At 42.2% G+C, this 26811-nt stretch overlaps 2 protein-coding genes across 2 annotated transcripts in view; one reads left to right on the forward strand and one right to left on the reverse strand.

Moving 5' to 3' along the window:
- The window catches only part of ABCC5 (ATP binding cassette subfamily C member 5), a 194906-nt gene that overhangs the window by 25736 nt on the left and 142359 nt on the right, over window positions 1-26811 (forward strand). The window lies entirely within an intron of this gene.
- LOC115856250 (5-hydroxytryptamine receptor 3C-like) lies at window positions 20871-26344 on the reverse strand. Its single transcript, XM_030862361.2, is given in 10 exon segments — window positions 20871-21061; window positions 21169-21384; window positions 21590-21797; window positions 22165-22325; window positions 22895-22985; window positions 22987-23062; window positions 23333-23442; window positions 24321-24365; window positions 24805-24970; window positions 26268-26344. Coding segments are annotated over 10 exon segments (1341 nt in total).

Consider the following 26811-nt stretch of genomic DNA (forward strand, 5'->3'; position numbering starts at 1 on the left):
TGCAGTCTGGGTGCTAATGATGTCAGAAAATGTATGATAAAAATCTCATTGTGAAAAAAAAATGAGAATCTGTATATTTCGGTAATGTTGAGGTCATCTATTACAATCTTTCAGCCAATGTAGTTTTTCCCTATGAATCTTTGATCAATGGTCCTCTAACCTCATGTGGTTTAATATTAATGCTTCCAGTGACACTGCCCATTACTTCTTAGATTATCCTATTTTATATTTGAACAAAATATCTGTTTACTTAAAAGTTTTTTTTTAATCCAAATTTGCATTTTTGTAACTTACACCACTGGTGTGATTTTTGCCTGATAGAGAATAAAGGATAAGTTATTTCTGTCTTCAGCATCATGCCTTTCAAATATTTCAAGACAATTATCATGTGTAATGGAGAAATGTCCAAAAACATTAACGGTCCTTATGAAATTTTCAGTCCTCACTGTTCCCTCCCAACACACATATATCTGTCTCCCTGCAGCCCCATAAATCAGTTCCCTCTGTAGCCCTTCTGCTATCATAGACATAGGGGAGGGCAAATGCTACTCCCAGAAGAATGTGACTTACGCAGAATGTCTGCTGCAGTAGATGGGGACTAAATCCTGTCTGTCTGGCCTTATTGAATACAGGACAAAGGAGAGAAGAGAAAGAGGGAGAGAAGCCCTCTCCCAATACACACACACGGACACACACACTCTCTCTCTGTCTCTCTCTCTCTGACTCTCTGTGCTGAAATCTGAGTGTGTGTGTGTGTGTGTGTGTGTGTGTGTGTGTGTATTGGGAGGGTGTTAGGTAGGTTGAGAGACAAGACAGAAGCAGAGGGGGCTTATGTCCCACCACTCCTCTGGGATCCTGGAAAGGGACTGCCATTCCTTGTGGCCCAAAAGGACATGTGGAAACTGTTGGAGTACAGAATGCTTAGGCAGAGAGAGGGCCTGAGGTAGCGCTCCTGCATCACCCTCTGTGCCCAGGAAATGTAAGGGCACCAGAAATTCCTCTGTGCCCTGCGTGGAAGGTGGATGAAGGCTGCACGAGAGCCCACAGAGCTGCCGTGGAGTCAGGGATGGACGAAGCAGCCCTGCAGTGGAGCCTGTGGGGTTGACTGCCAAGGCCAGACAGAGGCCCTGGGTGAGGCTCAGAGGGGTCTGCAGCAGGTGCGATTGCTGGGGTGGGACAAGCCAGTGAGTGAAAGCTCTGTCAGAGCTAAGAGTCAGACCAAGGATTCACCAGTGGCAGACTTCAAACAGCAGGGGCCAGCAGAGCGCCTAGTGACCAAGAGATAAGGGACATCACCATGGAGACGAGAGAATTTAGAGGACCTACAGGGCCTGCACATGCTGATCGGAGGCCTATCTTTTTTCCAAATGTTTTGAAATCTTCTCCCCTAATGTACGTTGTCCATGTTTGATTCTGCCCAGTTTTATCTCGATTTTGAAGTTCTGAAAGCTACATTGTGAGAAAGAAATAATGCCCTGATGTCCAGAACTGGTCATTTTGTTCTCCTGTTGGAGGTAAACAATCTCAAACAGTCTGAGGAATACCAACCTCAGACATGATTACCCCGGGAACATGATAGAAGGAGACAAAACAGGGCCATTTCATACGTCTGTCTAAGCACACACAAAAACAAGATAACTGTGCAACCCCACGAAATACCAAACATGCCCTCCACTTGCTAAATGAATGACTTATACTTCTTTATCCACTCATACCCCTGATTTCTGATAGTATTCAATCTTGAACAAATCCCTGCTTCTTTATGCTCTCCCCAAATCACTCGATGGAAGCCCAAACCTATAACAGGTTCTCTCTAATACACTCTTACTGAGACACCCACGGTTACCTATGGTGTGTGTCCTCCCTTGTTGCAATGAATAGTAAAGCCAACTTGTTTAACTCTATGTGTAGTCCTGGTGTTCTTTGGCAGAGGGCATTGACAGATGAAATGGTCACTTTCCCCCAGTTCCTGTCATTGCCGTATCACCAACTACTGCTTTCTTCTTTGTTGGTCTATACTAAGTCCAAGCAACTTGAGCATCAAAATAAATATTCATAGTAATAGATTGTAACTCTTTGAATACAGCAGGGATTCATGAATCCATACTGATGTAAATCAATCAATGAGTAAAAGAAGAGGGAAAGCAGACCCAGATAAGATGGTTTATCGGAGACACTAGTCTGCCATCTTCTCGGTCTGCTGGCTTTCCGAATAAAGTTGTATTCCTTGCCTCAGCACCTGTCTCCGATTCATTGGCCTGTCGTGCGGCGAGCGGAGCAAGCTTGGACTTGGTGCCAGCCTGAGGCCCTTTCTGATGAGGAACATGAACAAGACCCCAAAGAACCTAAAACTCCAATTTGCATGACTAGAGCCCATCCTTCCAACCTGTGATACTGAACAGAGAAGAACATCTGTGCTTATTTGGGTAGACTCCTAGGTACTCCAGAACATGGGAAGGAACCAAGAGGGAAAAAACTCCCCTTGAAGAAAGAAATGCTGTTTCTTGGAGGGAGGAGGTGGTTTTCAGGCTGAGAGATGGGAGGGGGATTGGATAAAGGCAGAGAGCAAATCAAAGGTGACAAAGCCAGGTATGGGGGAAGACAGATGCAGGGGAGAGAAGCATCTACGTTAGCTGTACTGTCACTGTCTGATAGAAATAAAATGTAAACTTTAAAATAGTCTTTGTGAAATATGCTAATTTTAAGAGGTTATTTTGGAGAAAATTATTAAAAGTAAATTTAAGCCAGCCACACATATAATCTTAAATTTTCTAGCAGCCATAATTTTAGTCTCCGGATGCGCAGGCCCAGCGGCCATGGCTCACGGGCCCAGCCGCTCCGCAGCATGTGGGATCTTCCCGGACTGGGGCACGAACCCGTGTCCCCTGCATTGTCAGGCGAACTTTCAACCACTGCGCCACCAGGGAAGCCCCATAATTTTTTAAAGTAAAAAGAAACAAGTGAAATTAATTTGAACAAGATGGCGAAAATATCATTTCAACTTGTAATAAATATGAAAATATTAATGGAAAAAAAAAGAAGAGGGAAAGCTCTACTTTACATTAGAATGCCAATGAATGAGTGTAGAAGAAATGATAGAATTAGAAAATCACAATTTTGAAAAGATCATAGAATAAGTAATTCATAACAAGTAAATCATATTGAGAAATAATTCATGATGAGAAATGGGATAATTACATAGTCTAAAGTTTCTCTCCACAAAACACTTACAAGTTACTTATTAAGTAGTAAGTATGGCATACTTACCAATTATCTTTACAGTGGAGAAACCTGGCAGACATCATTTTAACAAGTGATAACAGTTAATATCACCAGTAAAGGGACAAATTGACATTTTGCACTTCCTATGATATGCTGAGAAGAACCCAGCATCACTTCTGGGGTATTCCTGCAAAAAATGCATAAACTATGAGTAAATATTAGACAAATCCAAATTGAGGGGCATTTTACAAATAAATAGCCTGTACTCTTCAAGAAAGACAAGGAGCTTGAGGAACTATTCCTAACTGAAGGAGACTGAAGAGGTATAACAGCTAAATGGATCCTGTACTGGTAAGAGACATTATTGGGCCAAGAGGCAAAATTTGAATAGAGCTTATAGATTAGATAGTAATATTGGACTGATGTTAATTGTCTCATTTTGATGGTTGTACTGTGGTTATATAGGAGAGTGTCCTAGGTTTTTGGTTTTGTTTTTACCTGCGCTGCGTGGCTTGTGGGATCTTAGTAGTTCCCCGACCAAAGATTGAACCCGGGCCCCGGCAGTGAAAGCGCCGAGTCCTAACCACTAGACCGCCAAGAAATTCCCAGAGTGCCCTTGTTTTTATGAAATACACCCTGAAGTATTCAGGGTTAATGGGTCATCAATTCTGCAACTTATTCTCAATGATTTAGAAATATTTACCGTTGGGGAATCTGGGTGAAGTGTGCACAAGAGCTCTTTGTACTATTTTTGCAACTTGATGTGAATTCTAAATCATTTTTTTTATAGGAAAAAAGAAACATAGGAAGGAAGGAAGAAAAAGCTAAGTAAGTCTGGAGGTTCTGCACGCATCCTCTCTTTCCTTGGAGCCAGAGTTGAATCATGGGGTATCAACCTCCAGGAGAGGGCAGCAGATCTCGTGGTGGTGTGGTTGTAGCCTTTGGTCAGTTATTATTTCTTTTTAATGTTTACATGGTCACATTTTTACTTCTTTAATTTGAATCTAGCATCTTCTTGGCTTCAGCTGGGGATTCATATAACCTATCTATATAATTTCATTAATATACGGATATCTAGGAGTTAAGACTTAGTGAATCTTTTTTTTTTTTAAATAAATTTATTTGTTAGTTTTGGCTGTGTTAGATCTTCGTTGCTGCGCACGGGCTTTCTCTAGTTGCGGCACGCAGGGGCTACTCTTCGTTGTGGTGCACGTACTTCTCATTGAGGTGGCTTCTCTTTGTTGCAGAGCACGGGCTCTAGGCGCACAGGCTTCAGTAGTTGTGGCACATGGGCTCAGTAGTTGCGGCTCGTGGGCTCTAGAGCGCAGGCTCAGTAGTTGTGGCACACGGTCTTAGTTGCTCCGCAACATGTGGGATCTTCCCGGACCAGAGTTTGAACCCGTGTCCCCTGCATTGGCAGGCGGATTCTTAACCACTGCACCACCAGGGAAGTCCAAGACTTAGTGAATCTTTACTTGATATTCTTGATATGTTCTTGATATTTTCTTACAGTAAGCTTGTATATTCATGGTATATAAAGTCAGGATTATTATATGTTGTGTCTTAATATTTTTTATTTGTAAAGCTTATATTTGTCTCTTTTTATAAATTAGATGTAATGTATACTGTCTTTGAAAATAGAATTAATTGTTATGCTTATAATTATTTTGTCTAAAACTTCTTTTTGGATTGACTTTATCTTGTTTTGCATGCCACAAAACAACTAAATTTCCTTGTCATCTGTGTAATTCTTGTACAGTAATGCATTCTTTTTTTACATATAAATTTATTTTATTTTTATTTTTGGCTGCGTTGGGTCTTCGTTGCTGCACCCGGGCTTTCTCTAGTTGGGGTGAGCGGGGGCTACTCTTTGTTGTGGTGCACGGGCTTCTCATTGCAGTGGCTTCTCTTGTTTCAGAGCACGGGCTCTAGGTGCTTGGGCTTCAATAGTTGCGGCACGCGGGCTCAGTAGCTGTGGCTCCCGGGCTCTAGAGCACAGGCTCAGTAGTTGTGGCGCGCGGGCTTAGTTGCTCCGTGGCATGTGGGATCTTCCCAGACCAGGGCTTGAACCCGTGTCCCCTGCTTTGGCCCTTAACCACTGCGCCACCAGGGAAGCCCAGTAATGCATTCTTATCAGACCTTTCACTTTTGAAAATTATTAGTAATAAGCTAAAAAGCTAACTACAGCCATTTAAAGTCATCTGCAGACAGTGTTTTATATGATGCTTCCCTGAAAGCTTGATGATCTACTGCAGGCCAGAGTACTTTGTCTTCAACAAAGGAATGTCTCAGTGTCCTGTGGAAAAGGACTATGCCATATACTTTGGGGTACAGGCTTCTGATGGTACCACTTAAACAACTTTGAGGGCATGTAGTAGACTGAGCAGGATTTCTAGAACTGTAGTCCAGAGGCCCATGGGTTCATGAGACTGCTAGCCTGAGATATAGTGAAACAAGAATTAATTACATAAGATTGAATGAACTCATGAAGGATGATTACAGTTTTTGTTTGAACTATTGTTATTTTTTGTAATGTTCTATTTTCTGGATATTTGAGGAAGACCTTTTCCTCTCCTGTTAAGCTAGCTATATCTCATAATTTAGTAATTATAACTGTTTTTTTTTGACTCTGCTTTTGTAAACTGAAATGAAATATTTGTAAATGATACCTTTCTCCTTGCCTGACCCCTTCAGAATTTGGAAACTCTTGTTGAATATTCTTAATTTCATGACATATAATGATCATATTTTCATAACAATATGGTTACTGGCATAGATTTAGTAAGAATCTGTTTCCTTTTTACCAAGACATAATTGGAAATATTGATTATACAACCAAGGCTATGCCTGGAATGTTATGTTTGAGAATGATGCTCATTCAATCAAGTGTGGTCAGACACTTCTAAGGAACTAAGGTTGACTTTATGGAGCCAATGCTTACAAACCCTTCTAGGAAAACTGGCTGCTACCTGGCTTACAGGGTTACCAGCTTCTAGGTAGGTAAGGCCACCTTCTGCCAGACACAGGAATCTGAGGTCTTCAAGAACAGAGGAATTCACCCAATGGGTACTACAGGTGAAAACTTGTGGTGAGTTCTTGGTGCAGCTACCTAGCCTCAAGAGGCTTTTAAAAGTCAAATTTGAGATTTTTTGAAAACCTACAGCAAAGCAAACTTAAGCAAACTTAAGAACGCCTAAATGGCAGATTATCACTCTTTTTGCACCAGTGTCAACAGTGAAGACAAATGTTATGAGACCAGCCTTATTTTGTGATCAAGAATAATCTTCCACTGAGATTATTTTTGATTAAAAAGGAGGAGATTATAGAAAAAAAATTGTACTTCAATGCGAAACTATGCATTGTCTTGAGTAAGTGTTCTCAGCTGTCTGATTCTAGCCCTGTTCATTGCCTTTGAATTATTTTGCAGCTCTTTTAAAATTGCAGGTAACTGAGGAATATTGTTAAAGACAAAATCAAACGATTAAGAAGGTTGACTTTATTCAGGCTATTGCAATAGGGAGATCACCCAGATCCTCGGCAGGGTGGTTTTACTTAGACTTTTTTATAGAGAGAAGCAGACAAATTATAGGTGGAATGATTTACAGTTGAGATTGTTTCGTAATCAGGGAAAGTCTCAGTCAGTTGAGCAGGAAATGTTTACCTCTGTGTCTAGCTAGTTTCAGGGGATAAACAGTGCTAATCTCAGTTAATCATCTATGTGACAAAGAGCTGGTAGTTGGAGACTGTGTGCCTGGCCTTGTTGTTGGGGTCTGGACCAAAGGGGAAAAGTTCGTGACTGGCCTTGTTACAGGTAAACAAAGGAGAGGTGAGAAAGAGTGGACAGTGCATCTTATCTAAGTCCTGGGGGAAGAGTGGTTCTTTGCAGTCAGTCATTTCCCGGAACACAAAAGGGGATTTCAGAAAGCAAAAGAGTGGGAGGTGGGCTTCTTAACCATTGTTGTTTTCTGGGAGCACAGGGCTCAGGTAAAGTTCAATATTGTCAAAATGCAAACTCAATCTCTTCCTACAGAGTTCCAGTGGACTTCTTTCTCCCTCTTGTTGAAAAATTGCCCTTATTTGCAATTCAGTATCTTTTCTCCATATAGATTTGTGCTTCTTGACTTTTGAACCAGTTATAACATCTGCCTGGTTCTCTCATATCTTATGAATTCAATTAATTCTTTTTTAAAATTTATTTTTATTTATTTATTTTTATTGAGGTAACTGATTTATAACATGTTTCATGTATACAACATTATATTTCTAATTCTGTATACTCTACATTGTGCTCACCACCAAAAGTTTAGCTTCCATCTGTCACTGTAAAGTTGATCCCCTTTACCCATTTTGCCCTCTCTTTCTCCCCCACACCTTCCCCCCTGGTAACCACTACTCTGTTCTCTATATCTACATGTTTGTTTTTGTTTGTTTTGCTTTCTTCATTTATTTTGGTTATTAGTTTTTTATATTCCAAATATGAGTGAAATCATCCCATATCTGTCTTTCTCTGTCTGACTTATTTCACTTAGCATAGTACCCTCAGAGTCTCTCCATATTGTCACAAATGGCAAGATTTCATCTTTTTTAATGGCTGAGTAATACTCCATTATATATATATATATATGTATACATATTATATGTATATGACATATGTATATACCACATCTTCTTTATCCACTCATCTGTTGATGGACACTTAGGTTGCTTCCATATCTTGGCTATTGTAAATAATGCTGTGATAAACATAGAGGAGCATATATCTTTTCAAATTGTTATTTTTGTATTCCTTGGATACATACCCGGAAGTGGGATAGCTGGATCATATTGTAGTTCTATTATTAATTTTTTGAGAAATCTCCATGCTGTCTTCCATAGTAGCTGCACAAAGTTACATTCCCACCAACAGTGTATAAGGTTTTCTTCTTCTCCACATCCTCTCCAACACGTGTTGTTTCTTGTCTTTTTGATAAGAGCCAGTCGAGCAGGCATGAGGTGATATCTCATTGTGTTTTTGATTTGCAGTTCCCTAATAATTAGTGATGTTGAACATCTTTTCATATGCCTGTTGGCCATCCATATGTCTTCTTTGAAAAAGTGTCTATTTAGCTCCTCTGCCCATTTTTAAATTGGGCTGTTTGGTTTTTTGTGTTGAGTTGTATGAGTCCTTATTGGATATATCATTTGCAAATATCTTCTCCCATTCAGTAGGTTGTCTTTCGTTTTATTGATGGTTTCCTTTGCTGTGCAGAAGCTTTCTAATTTGATGTAGTCCCATTTGTTTACTTTTTGCTTTTTTTCTCCTTGCCTGAGGAGACATATCTAGAAAGATATTGCTAACACTGATGTCAAAGCGCTTAGTGGCTAGGTTTTCTTCTAGGAGTTTTATGGTTTCAGGTCTTTCATTCAAGTGTTTAATGTATTTTGAGTTATTTTTTGGGTATAGTGTGAGATAGTGGTCTAGTTTCACTTTTTTTTTTGCATGTGACTGTCTAATTTTCCCAGCATCAGTTATTGAAGAGACTATCCTTTATCAATTGTATGTTCTTTGTTCCTTTGTTGCAAATTAATTGTCCACATATGTGTGGGTTTATTTCTGGGCTCTCAATTCTGTTCCATTGATCTACGTATCTTTTTTTTTTTTTTTTTTGCCAATACCATGCTGTTTTGCCAATACCATGTTGCCAATACCATTACTATATTTTGTAATATAGTCTGAAATCAAGGAGTGTGATATCTCCAGCATTGTTCTTTTTTTTCAGGATTAGTTTGCCTATTTGGGGTCTTTTGTAGCTCCATAAAAATTTTAGAAATTTTTATTTTATTTCTGTGAAAAATGTCCTTGGGATTTTGATAGAGATTGCATTGAATCTGTAGATTGCTTCAGGTAATATGAACATTTTGACACTGTTAGTTTTTCCAATCCATGAGCATGGAATATCTTTCCATTTCTTTGTGTCTCCTTTCATTTCTTTCAACACAATACCTTATAGTTCAGTGTTTAGGTCTTTCATCTCTGGTTAAACTTATTCCTAGGTATTTTATTCTTTTTGTTGCAATTGTAAATGAGATTGTTTTCTTAATTTCTCTTTCTACTAGCTCATTGTTAGTGTATAGAAATTCAATAGATTTTTGTATATTGGTTTTGTATCCTGCAACTTTACTGTATTTGTTTATTATTTCTAATAGTGTTTTTGATGGAGTCTTCAGGGTTTTCTGTATATAAAATCATGTCATCTGAAAATAGTGACAGTTTTACTTCTTCCTTTCCAATTATGATACCTTTTATTTCTTTTTTTTGCCTAATTGCTCTGGCTAAGACTTCCAATACTATGTTGAATGAGTGGCAAGAGTGGGCAACCTTGCCTTGTTCCTGATGTTAGAGGGATAGCTTTCAATTTTTCACCATTGAGTTTGATATCAGCTGTGAGTTTGTAATATATGGGTTTTATTATGTTGAGGTACATTCCTTCTATATGCATTTTATTGAGAGTTTTTAAGCATAAATGGGTGTTTAATCTTGCCAAATACTTTTCCTGCATTTATTGAGATGATCATATGGCTTTTATCCTTCCTTTTATTAATGTGGTGTATCACGTTGATCACTTTGTGGATGTTAAACCATCCTTACATCCCTGGAATAAATCCAACTTGATCATGGTGTGTGATCCTTTTAATATATTGTTGTATTTGGTTTGCAAATATGTTGTTGAAGATTTTTTTGCACCTATGTTCATAAGATACATTGGCCTATAATTTTCTCTTTTTGTGTTGTCTTTGTCTGGTTTTGGTATCAGGGTGATGTTGGCCTTGTAAAAGGACTTAGGAAGCATTCCCTCCTCTTAAATTTTTTTGGAAGAGTTTGAAAAGGATAGGTATTAAATCTTTTAATGTTTGGTAGAATTCACCTGTGAAGCTGTCTGGTCCTGGTTTTTTGGTTTTTGAGAGCTTTTTGATTACTGTTTCAATCTCTGTACTTGTGATCAGTCTCTTCAGATTTTCCATTTCTTCATGATTCAGTCTTGGAAGGTTGTACAATTCTAAGAATTTGTCTGTTTCTTCTAGGTTGTCCAGTTTGTTTTCATATAGCTATTCATAATATTCTCTTATAATCCTTTGTATTTCTGTGGTATCTGTTATTTCTCTTCTTTCATTTATGATTTTATTTATCAAAACCGTCTCTCTTTTTCTCTTAGTGAGTCTTAGCAAAAGGTTTGTCAATTGTGTTTATCTTTTCAAAGAACCAGCTCTTAGTTTCATTGTTTTTTTCTGTTGTCTTTTAAATCTCTATTTCATTTATTTCTGCTCTGATCTTTATTATTTTCTTCATTCCACTGACTTTGGGCTTCATTTGTTCTTCTTTTTCTTGTTCCTTTAGGTGTAAGATTAGATTGCTTATTTGAGAGTTTTCTTGTTTCTTGAGACAGGCTTGTATTGCTATAAACTTCCCTCTTAGTACTGCTTTTGCTGTATCCCATAGATTTTTAAAAAATCAATTAATTAATTAATTAATTTATTTTTGGCTGTGTTGGGTCTTCGTTGCTGCATGCAGTCTTTCTCTAGTTGCAGCGAATGGGGCTACTCTGCGTTGCGGTGCGCGGGCTTCTCATTGCAGTGGCTCTTGTTGCAGAGCATGTGCTCTAGGTGGGCGGGCTTCAGTAGTTGCAGCCTGTGGGCTCAGTAGTTGTGGCTCATGGGCTCTAGAGCGCAGGCTCAGTAGTTGTGGTGCACGGGCTTAGTTGCTCCGCAGCATGTGGGATCTTCCCAGACCAGGGTTCGAACCTGTGTCCCCTGCATTGGCAGGAAGATTCTTAACCACTGTGCCACCAAGGAAGTCCCCTGTATCCCATAGATTTTGGTGTGTCAAATTTTCATTTTCATTGGTCTTCTGGTAATTTTTTATTTCTCCTTTGATTTCTTCATTGACCCATAGTTGTTCAGTATCAGGTTTTTCAGTCTCCATGTATTTGGGATTTTTTCCAAAAAATCCCTGGTGGTGCAGTAGTTAAGAATCCGTCTGCCCTGCCGATGCAGAGGACACGGGTTCGTGTCCTGGTCCAGGAGGATCCCACATGCCGCGGAGCGGCTGGGCCTGTGAGCCATGGCCGCTGAGCCTGTGTGTCCAGAGCCTGCGCTCTGCAATGGGAGAGGCCACAACAGTGAGAGGCCCGTGTATTGAAAAAAAAAAAAAAAGAATCTGCCTGCCAATGCAGGGGACATGGGTTTGAACCCTGGTCCGGGAAGATCCCATATGCTGTGGAGCAACTAAGCCCATGCGCCACAACTACTGAGCCTGCGCTCTAGAGCCCGAGAGCCACAACTACTGAGCCCACATGCCACAGCTACTGAAGCTCGCGTGCCTAGAGCTCGTGCTCTGCAACAAGAGAAGCCACCGCGATGAGAAGCCCATGCACCACAACGAAGAGTAACCCTCACTCTCTGCAACTAGAGAAAGCCCACCCGCAGCAACGAAGACCCAACACAGCCAAAAATAAATAAATAAATAATAAATAAATTTAAAAATCCTGTGGTTGATTTCTAGTTTCATACCATTGTGATTGGAAAATATGCTTGATATGATTTCAGTCTTCTTAAATTTATTGAGACTTTTGTGTTGTGTCTCAACATATGGTCTGTTTTGTGTCTCAACATATGGTCTGTTTGTGTCTCAACATATGGTCTGTCCTTGAGAAAGTTCCATGTGTACTTGAGAAGAATGTGTATTCTGTTGTATTTGGATGGAATTCTATACAAATCTTATTAAATCCATTTGGTCTAATGTTTCACTTAAGGTCATTATTTCCTTGTTGACTTTCTGTCTCAATGACCTATCCATTGATGTCAGTGGGGTGTTAAAATCCTCTACTGTTATTGTGTTGTTGTCAGTTTCTTCCTTTAGGTCTGTTAATAATTGTTTTATATACTTCTATGTTCCCATGTTAGGTGCATATATATTAATCACTGTATGTCTTCTTGATGAATTGTCCCCTTTATCATTATATATTGTCCATTTTTGTCTTTTGTTACCTTTTTGGCTTGAAATCCATTTTCTCTGATATGAGTATGGCTACACTCATTTTCTTTTGGCTGCCATTTGCTTGGAGTATCATCTTCCATCCCTTCGCTTTTAGCCTATATTTGTCTTTAGTGCTGAGGTTGCTGAGGTGAGTCTCCTGGATGCAGCATATAGTTGGGTCTTGTTTTTTAATCCATCTAGCCACTCTGAATTTTTTTAAAAATTAATTAATTAATTAATTTTTGGCTGCATTGGGTCTTTGTTGCTGCGCGCAGACTTTCTCTAGTTGCGGTGAGCGAGGGCTACTCTTCGTTGCGGTGCACAGGCTTCTCATTGCGGTGGCTTCTCTTGTTGCAGAGCACAGGCTCTAGGTGCACGGGCTTCAGTAGGTGTGGCACGCAGGCTCAGTAGTTGTGGCTCACGGGTCCTAGAGAGCAGGCTCAGTAGTTGTGGTGCACGGGCTTAGCTGCTCCGTGGCGTGTGGGAACTTCCCGGACTAGGGCTCGAACCCATGTCCCCTGCATTGGCAGGCGGATTCTTAACCACTGTACCACCAGGGAAGTCCCACTCTGTGTCTTTTGATTGGTGAATTCAATCCATTTATGCCTAGGGGGATTATTGATAGATGAGGCCTTAGTAATGCCATTCTCTCTTTTGTTTTCTGGTTGCTCTGTTTCTCCATTGTTTCTTTTTTCCTTGTATTTCTGTCTGCCATTTTGGTTTGGTGGTTTTCTCAGTTTCCTCTTTTTTATGTTTTGTGTCTCTGCTCTATATTATGTTTTGTGGTTACCTTGAGGTTTGTATAAAATGTCTCATAGATAAAATGGTCCTTTTTCTGCCGATAGCATCTTATCTTCACTTGCTTATACAGGTTGCATCCTTTTCCTCTCCCACTTTTATGTTTTTTTTTCCCCTCAAACTATCTCTTTTTATGTTGTGAGTTTGTTACCAAATTGAAATAGCTAGAGTTATTTTTATGCTTTCCCCCCTGTAACCTTTATCCTATAAAAAGTGCTTGCAAACCTATTCTGATAAAGATTTGCAATTTTCTAATTCTGTTTATCACCTTGCTCAGAACTCTGTTCTGTGTTCTTTTGTGTTCTTTTGCGTTTTTGTTTCTGGTAGAAGAGCTCCTTTCAAAATTTTTTGTAAGGCAGGTCTAATGTTTATGAATTCCCTCAGCTTTTGTTTGTCTGGGAAAGTATTTATTTCTCCTTCATATCTGAATGATAACTTTTCTGGACAGAGTATTCTTGGGTGACAGTTTTTATCCTTCAGAATTAAAAAAATGTCTTTCCACTCCCTCTTGGCCTGTGGAGTTTTTGCTGACAAATATGCTGATAGACTAATGGGGGTTCCTTTGTAGGTTACCATTCTTTTTTCCCTGGCTGTCTTTAAAAAACATTCTTTGTCATTGACATCTGACAATTTAAATACAATGTGTCTTGGAGAAGGTCTCTTGGCATTGAGGTAATTAGGTGTTCTCTTAGCTTCATGGACTTGTATGTCCAGTTCTTTCCCTAGGTTTGGCAGGTTCTCAGCTATTATTTCTTTAAATAAACTCTCTGCTCCCTTTTCTTTCTCTTCTCCTTCTGGGGTACTCATTACCCTAATGTTGCCCTTCCTAAAAGAGTCAGATTGCTCTTGTAGAATTCCCCTCATTTAAAAAATACCTTATTTCTCTTTCCTCTTCCACTTTTTTCATTTCTAGGTTTCTATCTTTGAGCTCAATAATTATCTCTTTCATATGGTCTGCTCTATTTCCATTGCTTTCTTATGTATCCTCATCTTGTTTATTGAGATCTTTACCTCCAGCATTTCTGTTTGGTTCTTTTTTAGAGTTTCAGTCTCTTTGGTAAAGTATTCCTTCTGTTTGTTAATTTTATTCCTGAGCTCATTAAACTACCTTTCTGAGTTTTCTTGTAGCTCATTGAGTTTCTTCATGACAGCTATTTTGAATTCTCTATCAGTTAGATTAGTATTCTGTGATTTTAAGTTTAATTTCTGGAGAATTGTCATTTTCTTTTGGTGGTATAATGTGAACTGTGGCTTTTCATAGTACTTGATGAACTATTCCTCTGCCTGTGCCTTTGAAGTAGTGACAGGTTAGAAGTTAGAGGCCCTTCTCTTTTTCTAGTAGGTGGTGCTATAGTACAAGTTTTTGGTTTCTCTTACCTGGGCTGCCTTCAGTTTTATTTAGGAGTCAATGCTTTCCACCATCTCTGTAATAGGTGTGGCTCTGTGCCTTCATTATAGCTTCTTATGCCTCTGGGTTCGTTGCTGCTTTGCTTCTGCCAGTGCTGCTGTCGTTGCTTCCTGGTGCACTGGGATGATGGGCTCTCCCCTTGCCACTAGTTTCCCCTGAGTCACAGGATCTGCCCTGTCAGGGGAGGCCTAGGGAGAGGGGGGAGCCCAGATCACTCAGGCACCTCTGTCCTGGCTGGTGTTTTAAGGTTCACGGGCTCTGCCACTGAGAGTCTGGGGGCAAGGACCAGGAGCATGGGTGCCTCAGTAGCTGGAGGGACAGGGTCCCAGGCCCCACTCCTGCTGCCGCCCAGTTACCTGTGACTGCTGGGGCTGCTGGAGTTGTGTGTTGCCTCCCCTGCTGCCACCAAGTTCTCTGGGGCTGTGGACTCAACTGCCATGGCCGGACGGCCAGGATTGCAGCCACTGACTCTGCTGTTTCCTCAGTTCTGCCTCTTGTATGTGTTCCACTCCACCACCTTTAGATGTACAGGTATTTGGAATTCTCTGGTGTCCTGGTGTGTTGGGCAGAGGCACCTTTGTTGAATTTTGGATGTCTTACTCATCGTAGATTGAATGGGAGAGGCAAAGGGAGCTTTGACTCTGCCATGTTGCTGACATCACCCAGTCAGTTCTTTAATACGTATTCCTTTTTATATTTGTACGAGAGTCATGATTTTGCCTTTTTTCTGAAAATTGTCTTTAAACAGTATAATCCCTAGAGTTTATTCAGATTTCATCGGTTATACACACATTCATTTGTGTGTGTGAACAAGCCAGTTTCGGAGGGTTCCAGTGAGAGGCAAGGAAATCATGAGAACTTGGGAAAGTCCAAAGGCTGATGTTGGCCACAGTGAAGACTGACACCCTGAGGTTAAGGGTTATCAGAGCGAAATGGGATAAATCTTTTGGTGAGGATCATTCTGGATACAGAGTCTAATACTTAGTTTTTCATTTTCAAGAATTATTATTTCTTCATTCCTTGGCCATGACCTGGATGTGTTAAAACATAGGATTAAGAGTTAGACAAAATTGGATTAAAAATGGTTCTACCACTTACTTGCTATATGATCCTGGGGAAGGATCTTATTCTCTTTCTACCTAGATGTCTAATGCTGATATCTGCCTCATAGAATTGTTGTGAGGATCAAATGAGATAAAGACTATAATGGGCTTGGCATATAGAAAGTACAGTTGACCTTTGAACAACACAGGAATTAGGGGCACCCACCCTCTGAGTACTTGAAAATCTACTTGTAACTTAGAGTGGACCCTCCATATCCATGGTTCCTCCATATCTGTGATTCTGCATCTGCAGAGTCAACCAACCCCAGATTCAACCAACCTCATATTGTGTAGTACTACAGAATTTACTATTGAAAAGAATCTGTGTAAAAGTGGACCTGCTCAGTTCGAACCCATGTTGTTCAAGGGTCAACTGTACTCAGTAAATGATAGCTATTATTATTAAAACAACTTTCTATGTTTAAACCAAGAAAAGGCCTTGGTTTAGACATAGAAAACTGCAGAAGCCACCATGTCTTTATGTTACTGTAGACCCATTAATACTCAAACAGGCAGAGTTCTTTCTCAACAAGGACAAATGGAATAATAGTTCATCAAATCATCAACCTCAACAATAGGTCAGTGATGAAAAGCACAGGTGCATGTTAGTTGATACCTGCTCTTTGTTTTCTTTGCAACTTTTATATTTCTTTTCATGTAAGAAAGGATTTATAAGGCTGTTCATATAAATGATTTTACAAATCAGAAAAAAAAATCTGACAATGTGTCCAAATTCTAGTCAGGAAAATATGGGTAATGTGGGCATCTGTGCTTAGTATGTTCTTCTGACATATCCTAGGTCCACTAATGATCTCAGAGGGGTCTGAGTAGTGTCCCCACTAGAGGGTGGTGAGGGACTCCTGAAGGGCTGACAAATCCACGTCCTTTCTTCAGGTCTTTCTTTCAGCTTTATGTATCACTAAGGACCTGCTAATTCAGGATTGCTAAAATGAGACATTTGTAAACTAAAATTTGCACACTACTCAAGTGTCATCAGGATTCAACTATTGATTCATTCTACTAAGATCCTGTATTCTCTGGCAAAGTTAAAAGTCTCCTGCCTACAAGCAGACACCCCCATGTTGGAATTCTCTGTTTCCAGGGCTTTTTTTAATCAGTGCATTAGCAGCATTGACCTGAGGTGGTTGAGCTGCTATTACTGCTTTTTGATAATGAACTGGTAGCTTTGTTTCGTCATCATCTATTCAGTGTCATGTAAATTGTTTGATTTCCCCCTTCAGGGTATTGCAATGCATATTTGCATCAAAAGTAGCTCTGCTTTTAAGAAAAAAGTAGTTTTGCTTTCTGGTTCAGGTATCTATATCTTATTGTTAAAATGGACGTATACAAATTTTAAATCTACTTGTGTAGTGACACTACATTGGTGATATACTTTCAGAGAGTGTAAGCTAGTTAAATAACTTATAATATCAAGACAAGTATAATAAAAATATTGCCTATTTTAAAGTTTATAGGGCATTGTTTTCTGATTAAAAAGACTCAGGTAAACTCATATTCTCTTATATAGTACATAGTAAACAAATTCACATGTAATTATAGCAACAAGTTTGCTGCAACTTTTAATTTTGTTCCTTTTCAATTCTGTATTGTCACTGGTTCTTTTTAGAGTGAGGCATTATGCATGGGTGAGTAAAATAGATTCCATGATCAAAACCATTTGAAAGGTAGTTTTCTAAATTCTTTGATGGGATTATAAATGCTTACCCTCACAATCCTCAAACATTACACAATAGCAACAAAATAACCAACATGGGACTCCTCCTCCAATTTCTCACCTTGCTCATCCAGAGATCCTGGCTACCTTGACCTGCTTCCATAAATGTAGAGCCTGTCTATTAGGCTTCATCCTGACCTCTTCTGATGAATAAATACATCAGGATGATATCCCAGGACACATCTCATCATGATCTTATCATTCATTTCTCAGCCGCCACAAATGTCATTTTCTCAGGGAGGCCTTCCTGGAATATACTGTTAACCTGTGTGTCATTCTCTGTCCTATTACCCTGTTTATTTATTTTAGAACAGTTATCATTGTATCAAATCATCAGTCTCCTCCTGTCTCCTCCTCAGTCTCCTCCTGTCTGTCTTGTTCATTGCCATATCCCCAGCACTTAAAAAAGTGTCTAGAACATAAGTAAGCACTAAGTGAAGATTGGCTAAACAATGAATGAGTACTTTACTCATTCATTCATTCCATGTTGCTGTTCTGGGGACCAGATGACTGGAAGGTCCATGGAGGCAGAAGCTCTCGTTTAAGCCTGATGGCATGTTGCATGTACAGGAGGTCCACCTGCCAGCTGACCAGTGGGGATTATCAGCTACCCCAGCCCCGTATTTTTTTCTTCAATTGCAGAAATTGAAGCAGGGCTGCTGTTCTTCATTGCATCCCCCAACCTCCTCCATCCCCATGAGAAGTAGTCCAAAGCTCTGGAAACTCATCTTAGGTGTATTGTCTGAATCCCCATCTCCTATCAAGGAGCACTGAGCTGGTCTGGCTGTGAGGGTTTCATATAATTAGAAATGGTGGAGGCTGTGTGTGAGCTGAAGCTGTGAGTGATGTCAACATCAAGGAAGCATGTAGAGCTGATAGGTGGGTGGGGAGCTGAGGTCCTTGAGCCCTGGTGATTCATCCGAAGGTAGAGGAGGGCCAGGGCAGACACTGATGAAAGTTGAGTATATGGATCCGGGAATCAGAGAGTCTGGGAGGTGACAGTGGGGAGCAGTGGAATGAGAGAATAAGCCGGAAGTGGTGAACAGAGAGAATTTTGTGGGGGGTTATTTATTTTCTGTTGTTGTTTAATTCCTTTATTGAGATATAATTTACATACCATAAAATTCACCCATCTGAAGCACACAATTCAATGGTTTTTAGTATATTTGCAGAGTTATGCAATCATCACCAGTCTAATTTTAGAACATTTTTAAAAATCATCCCCCAAAGAAATCCTGTACTCATTAGCAGCCATTCCTCTTTCACCTACCGTGTTCCCCACTAAGTCCTAGGCAACCACTAATTTACTTTCTGCTTCTATAAATTAGCATATTCTGGTCATTTCATATAAATGGGATTATATAATATGTGGTCTTTTTTTTTTTTTTTTTTTGCGGTACGCGGGCCTCTCACTGTTGTGGCCTCTCCCGTTGCGGAGCACAGGCTCCGGACGCGCAGGCTCAGCGGCCATGGCTCACGGGCCCAGCCGCTCCGCGGCATGTGGGATCTTCCCGGACCGGGGCACAAACCCGTATCCCCTGCATCGGCAGGCGGACTCTCAACCACTGCGCCACCAGGGAAGCCCCATAATATGTGGTCTTTTGTGACTGGTTTTTCTTTTACTTAGCATGTTTTTAATGTTCATCTATGTTGTGGCCTATATCATGTGCTTCATTTCTTTTTATGGTCAAATAATATCCCATTGTATATATATGTAACATCTTATGTATTCATTCATCAGTTGATAGACATTTGGGTGGTTTCCACTTTTTGGCTATTATGAACAATGTCACTATGAACATTTGAATACAAGTTTTTGTGTGAACATATGTTTTCATTTCTCCTGGGTATATATCTAGGAATGGAATTGCTAGATCATATAGTAATTCTGTGTTCAACACTTTGAGGAACTGCCAAGCTGTTTGCTAAAGTGTGCACCATTTGCATTCTACTGGGGGCTATTTCTGGCAGATGGTTTTATGAGTTTGTTCTGGACACTTTGAGTCCCCTGAGTACCACGAGAATGAGTGTGTTGGGATTCCGCTTGGATCCCACTATTTAACTATTGCTGCACAAACCCCTGGATCCCATGAGGCCCATTTGCTATGATTTTACCTATATGTAACCCCAGAGGTGTATTGTGACCAGTGAGTCCTCTCAGGCCTCATGTCCCTCCATCTGTTCATACATTTTGTTCACTGCCTTCTCCACATGAAGCTCTCCTAACCTCTAGCCCAGTAGTTTCAACTCTGGCTGCACATTAGAATCTCATGGGGAGCTTTCAAATACACCAAAGCCGTGGCCCATGCCAAAGGTTCTGATTTAATTGGTCTGGGGTAAAGCCTGGGTTTTAGGATTATTTGAAAATCTCCTCAGATGATTCTAACGTGCAGCCAGGATTGAGAACCATTGCTCCAGCTAGAGGAATCCTTTCTCCTTTGAACTCTTATAACAGTTTCTCTCTCTCTCTCTCTTTTTTGGCCATGTGGCGCTCTTGTAGGATCTTAGTTCCCCGACCAGGGGTTGAACCTAGGGCCCCGGCAGTGAGAGCACCAAGTCCTAACCACTGGACCACCAGGGAATTCCTGCAGTTTCTCTTTAATGGTGATCAACAAAGCTTTAAAAACATGTTCTACATTTCATTGAAATTATTTACATATGTATTTTAGTTCTCCAGCTGTGCCACAAGCTCTTTGAGGACAGACATTGTATTTGATTCCTCAAGTCTCCCACAGGGTTACCCAAGGACATTTGTTTATCCCCTCACCTGGGCTCAATAAACATTCATTAAGCACAGACCCGAAATCTATCCCTGAAAAAATGAACTAAAAATAGCAAGAACTGCATGACTTTGGGCAAGTTACATAACCTCTGAGCCGCTCGTAAAAGACTGGGTTACAGCAGTCTCCAGCTGGCATTATTGTGGAACAATGCACAGGACCCAGCCCGGCAGGAAGTTATCATGAGGTCTAACTTGGCCACCCTCCTAAACTTTCAGCCCCTCCGCACATTTCCCATTCTGCCTTCCCTGAGTTGCTTTTTCTCCTTGGTACTTAGCACATACTCTATGTTTCTCTCACTTATCTTTTTTACTGTCAGTCTCCACCCACCCCCAAGGTAAGCTCCGTGTGGATAGAGATTTTTGCCAGTTTAGTTCACTGCTGTATCTTCACAATTCAGAACAGTGCCTAGCAGGTAGTAGATGCTCAATAAATATTTATTAAAACAATAAATAAATATTTCAGCCTATTTTTCAAGAGGTTTAATCCCTGTCCTCTATTCCAGCAACATGAATTACTTTTTGGTAAATATTTGTAGCCTTTATTATAAAGCCTTCCTTTTCCAGTAAAAATGACATTTCTAACATAAACATGTATATTCTGAATTCATTGTGTTTTGGAAATATAATGTCAGTTCTGAGAGAGTCGGCAGTAGTTCTGTTTAAGCCCTGGGAAGGCTGGAGCAGGGATCACGGGCACATTTCTGGGACTGTTGTATGTGAACTGGAGCAGGGGAACAGGGCCTGGGATGGTTAGTTGAAGCCAAGGAAACCTGAACACCAGGTGTTCTTGCACCGTTAGAACACTACTCCTAGGTGTTCCAGAGGATGATGGAGGTGGCCAAGAAAAACAGGTAGATGCGGAAGAGCAGGGTGTCCATCATGTGGCTGAAATGCACCCACAGGTCAGCTAGCCGGGCCCTTGTCCATCCTGAGCCACCATTCAGTTCTGCCTCTCTGGGTCCCAGCTCCTTCCCTCCCAATTCCCCTGGCTCCTTCTGTCCTGTGGAGAGGGCAGAGACGCAGCTGTGAAGTGGGAAGGAGACAGGATTAGAGAAATGGGAAGTTGGGCCCAGTGCAGAGAGTGTGGGCAGTACAGATTTCTCTTACCAGACAGGTGGGTGGGTGTGAGGCCCAGGCCCACATCCTCCTTCCAGAGAGCGGCAGGGCAGCATTTCCTTGGGCTGGTGCAGTGTAGAAGCAGGGAACGGAGGCAGCGAGGCCTGGGTGGGGGCTGGGTGGTGGCCAGGTGCAGCAGGTAGGTGATGAAGATGGTCTTCAGCAGGCTGACCACCATCAGTGACAGACACAGGGCGAAGTAGACACCTGGGTGGCGGGAAGGAGCACACCTGAGTGAGTCAGGTCCAGAGGAACCACCAAGCCCCCCTTTTTTCTGTCTCACACACTGAGCCCTTTCTAAGATGACCACTGTCTCCCTCTGCTGCCTCAGCAGATCTAGCCAGTTCACCCGCCTACCCTGCCTCTTTCTTTTTTCTTTTTTCATTTTTCAACAGTGGGGTGGGGGCCATACTGATGAGGGAGGTGCCACTGGCAGGGAGTAAGTCATTCAACGTCATGAGCAGGAAGACGTTGTAGCCCAGCAGGAGTGTCATCTTGAATGGGGCGCGGTTCTCGCTTTCTACTGGCAGGAAGAAGCTGAGGGCATCGATGGTGATCAGAAAGCTACTGGGCATCAGGGGACTTATGACGTAGAGGCTGGGCCTGTGCCTGATGGCCACCTGGTGGGGAGGAGAGAGCAGAGAACCAGGTGAAGCTAGAACTGAAGGGAAACCAAGAGATGATTCCAGACTCTTCCTTTCTTGATGTCCTCACTCCAGCAGGGGCTCTTTCTGGGGCTGGTTGAGGAGCAGCTTTAATATGACTAATAGGACTCCCCCATACCCACCAAAGCAAACCTAGGCCAGAGCTGGCAGGTGCAGAGAGGGGGACTTCTTTGGGGGACTTGGGAGAGAGGAACGCTATGAGGGTTATGGTGCCCAGGGACTTTCTGGTCTTAGGGCAAGAGGTGAGAGGCTCTGAGATTTAGAAGTGTACGATGAGAAAGATATGGGGGTTGGACAGCCATGCCAGAGTCTCTGGCCTTACATAGAACATGCTCTGGTCAAAAAGGCTGAAGCCCACAGGTATCTTCGGGGTGGCCTTGTTGATGCCCAGGAGCTCCCACTCCCCTTGTGTGTGGCCAATGTCACGTGAGGTGTCTGTTATGTCCCACACTTCCTTGTCCATGCCCAGCAACGTGTTTTCCACTGCAGGGGAGACACTCACTCAGCACACATCTGCTCAGCACCTACTCTGTGTGGGGCTCAGACAGGTGATTCAACAACTGCTTTAGCTACCTCTTTCAGACAGTCCTGTAATGTGACTTCCTTGCTGCCCAACTGCCTTCTTTCAATTCTGGGCTTTCTCAGGAAGTCTTGTTCTCTCTTAAGTTCAACTTCCCCTACCCCAGCATCCACACACCCCCAATTAGCAAATACTCCACTGTCCCTTTTTATGCATTAAAAAAAATGACCGTGGGCTTCCCTGGTGGTGCAGTGGTTGAGAGTCCGCCTGCCGATGCAGGGGACACGGGTTCTTGACCCAGTCCGGGAAGATCCCACATGCCACAGAGCGGCTGGGCCCGTGAGCCATGGCCGCTGAGCCTGCGCGTCCGGAGCCGGTGCTCCGCAATGCGAGAGGCCACGGTAGTGAGAGGCCCGTGTACCGCAAAAAATTAAAATTAAAATTAAAAAAATGACTTTGCTTCTGAGTGTTTTTTTGTTGCCCCACAGTTGATCTCAGTTTACCCCGTGCCAGAACCACCACTGCAACTCACCTGTGTAGAGGAAAGAGCTAAAAGTGAGGGTGCAGTTCTTCTGGTCAAAAGAGAAGTAGATGTCCAGGTTACAGATGCTGGTCACCTGCAACCTGTTTGTTGTACACAACGCGACCTTCATTAGTCACACAGGCGGAGAGGCCATCCAGAGTGTGATCCACATCGTTGCTAAGTGGTGGAAGGGGAGGGGGCGCAAATGCTCTGGGTTTCACATCAGTTTATGTTTTGCTCTTAAGGCAGGGCTTCCCAATGCTGCCACTCCGCCATCTTTTCTCCCTACTGCTTTCTCATTTCTAGCAGAGAAGTTGATGAGCTGTGATTGTGCTCCTCTCTGAAATAAGTTTTCAGTGGTCCCGCTGAATGGGTTTGCCCTGCAGTGCCCTCGCCTGCTCCTTGCAGAAGGGTCTTCCCCCAGCTTTTCCCAGCCCTGATACCCACGATTCCACGATGAAGATGTCTCGGAGCCACAGGTTCTCAGATGTCACAGTGAGTTTATTGATATCACCACATTCTCCTGGGTCCCAGCTGATGAATGGGTGACTCCAGATCTAGGGCATAGGGCCCAGAGGGATGGTTATGGCTGAAACCTGGAGCTAGTTTATGTCAGCATCTCCTGCCCTTCCAGTCCCTTAAAAATATATACATAGGTATGTATTTTTTTCTAAATGTATGTACTATGGGCATATGATAAAATTTCAACAATTCCAGAAAGATATAATATAAAGAATAATTTTTTCCCTCCTTAAATAGTCCAACTCAGTTCATATCCCCAACTCAGGTCCATTATTAACAGTTTTTTATATATCATTCTAGAAAAAAATATATCCCAGCATTCATTTTTATTTACACAGATAGAATGATACTGTGCACATTGTTATGCATCTTGCTTTTCTGTTTTGTTTTGGTCTTTTTTTTTTTGGCCACACTGCACGGCATGAGGGATCTTAGTTCCCCGACCAGGGATGGAACCTGTGCCCCCTGCAGTGGCAGTGCGGAGTCCTAACCACTGGACCACCAGAGAATTCCCTGCGGGTTTTTTTTTTTTTTTAAACCACATTTCCTTTTACACTCTGATTCCTCTCCTCTTTCTGGTGATAATGTCCCTCTTCTCTAGCTAACAAAGTCTTACTGGCCTTTCACTTCCTGCTCAAGGGAAATCTTAAGCTGGGTGCTGGATACATTTGGACCTTGAAGCTTACTTAGGGGCTTCCAACTGTGCCGCCCTCCATCTTTCTGTTTTTTTTCCATCTGAATTTCAAAGTTGATTGGCAGCCCAGAAAGCTATTTGTCACCAGCACTGGCCCCATTCTGGTTGGCTTTGTGTATTTCCTTGGGCACTGTCAATTTCAACAAATGTGATTTTTGCAAGCAAAGCCAGAAAATCAGGCAAGGAGAAAAAGAGAAGAAGAAAGCTGAGCTTACATACCAACTTTAACCACAGAAATGACATCAGCAGCTGAAGTTGTGCATCCTGACCAAAAGATCCCCGTCCCGGATCATTAATGCCATGAAATCAGGTCCTAGTCTACCTCCTTCCTTTGTTTCCTAAGTGGTCCCATGTGACAGTTCAGCTTTTCAATTACAAGTCTCAAAAGAAAGTAGTTCAGAAAAATGCAGGTTGCATGGAAAATATAGGGGAAAAAACAGCATGGGGGCCCATTGGGAATGTTTTCTTAGTATAATTTTCCTATAAGGGCAGGACTCAAGGACAAACGTTACCTGCAGAAATGTCACAGCAGCATTCCCCTTCATGTCTCTCCACCCCATAGGATGAACATTTAACTTGTACAGAATTCATTCAGGGGACTCTTTGCTCACTACTGGACAGGTGCAGTGTTGGATTGACAGGGTAAAGAGTTCTTGTTTCCTATTAGCAGGCTATGGAAAGAATGTTATCAGTCAAAACTCACCACTTTAAGGATGGCAGACAGGGTGAAGGAGATGCTGATATGAGTGGGGATGCTGTAGTTGATTACTGGACGGAAGTCCTTCTGGTTAAATATAGCCTGGAAGACAGCAGGGTCTACGCCACGCTGCTCAAAGACTGAACAATTGATGCTGAAATGTTTGCCCTTTCTGTAGAGAGTAGAGACCCCGTGAGATGGGAATAGGGCTTTTCTGTTTCCTAAGTGAGAGGAGTGCCAGGGCTGGGACCCTAGAGCCTCTCTGCAGAGAAAGAAAATGTGGACATGGGGTGGGCATGTGAACCCCTCCTTCTTAGGCCAAGATTCCCGGATGCCAAGTTCTTCCTGCCAGGGCTGTGGGGGGGGGGCTGGTCTGGTCTGGTAGGCAAATGATGGAAGTTGATGTGGTGAGCTGAGTCAGGGCTCAGCCCTTTCTTCCTGTGGTTTTGCTCCCATATAAATCCTACCCAAATCTGTATGCAGACTGCCTCTCTGGGGAGGCCTATTCCTTCCATAGTCATAACCCTAAAGGTTTGGCCTTTGTCTGACCATACTTTTTTCTGTCTAGCCCTATTGTGATTCTTCCTCATAGACACTGAACAAAACTCCCCTAAAATTTTGTTTCTCAGTGGTCCGTTTCCACTTTCATGTTTTCTCATTTCCTGAAAGGAAAAGTTTGGGGAGAAGTAAACATGAGTGTGATGTAAAACATGTGGGAACTTAAGGAACGTTGTATTCAATGTAAATTTATTGACCACCTACACTGTTCTGGGCTCTGTGCCCTTCTCAAACCCGATGACTTCCTCTAAGATCTGTGGGAGCCATTTTCATCATCACCACGTTGAAAAGATCTCATTGATCATCTACCACGTGACTGGTGGAGCTATGTGACGAAACGTAACAGCCCTTCTGCCCACCTCACCCACACGCCAACCGCAGGTGACTCCGGTTTTTCCTGTAGCTGAGCCCAGCAAGTTCTTTCCCATGCCTCTTCTACTGTCTCCCCATACCAGTTAACTCATAAGGTACATCTCCAGACTGAGGAGAAGCATATCTGGGGGAAAGCAAACATTGTCCTTTCCCCTCCACATTACCTCCTCTACAAGATCTTCCCAAGTGAGGTGGGAAAGGAGTTATATTATTATTAACAGGACCCAAACGGCCCGTTCATAGTTACTAATCCTGGTATAAAGGAAGAGTTGAACATTATAAAGGGGTGGAATCAGAAAGGTGGTAAAAAGGAAGGACAGACAATTTGGTAGATGTCTATGCACGCAAATGAGACGGGCGCTATGCGTACTGATCAGTGAAATGGGCGTTTCATCTGTTTCCCAAAGGAAACCAAGATATAGATACTACAGAGAAAAGCAATGTATAATCCAGTTATTTTAGATGCTTTCTAGTTCTGGGGAATGAGGGGGTTTCTGGAATTTTCCCAGAACAGTATTCCCCTCTTTCCCTGTTCTTGCCCCGTCTTACCTTGAAGCAGAAGGCTGACAGGGAGGCAGAGGAGGAATTCCCCTGTCGTGGGCCACCCCCCTTCCATCCTCCTCTTCTGGACTCTTCTCTTGGGACTCACCAGGAACCCCCAAACTCTGAAGCTTAAAGGAGCCCAGACCACGCCTTGGTTCCTGGTTTTGAATACTGCTCATGACAGGTAACCACTCCCTGGTGAGAGGCTGTGGCCAGAGAGATCACAGCAGAGTGTCCTGCTTTGCCCCTGTCCAGGTATGCCTTCTGGGCTCCAGGCAGGGAGGAAGTTAGGCCAAGACTAGGGGAGAAGTGCCTGTTTAGCCGCCTTGTCTAGATAAGTGGTTTAAATTTGAGTAACAAGGACCTTTCAGGAAAACTGGGGGACTTGGGAGATGGGGCAGGTGAGGCCATTGATAAAGGTCGCCTCAGGTCCTTCTGGAACTAACTGTGCCTCAGAGAAAGTGCAGGACCACCAGGAGGGGATGGTATGCTCTCTTGTGGCGGGGACACTTGCTGATTTCACGAGGCAAGAACATGTAA

Source organism: Globicephala melas, chromosome 4 (assembly GCF_963455315.2).
Source record: "Globicephala melas chromosome 4, mGloMel1.2, whole genome shotgun sequence".
Lineage (NCBI taxonomy): Eukaryota > Metazoa > Chordata > Mammalia > Artiodactyla > Delphinidae > Globicephala > Globicephala melas.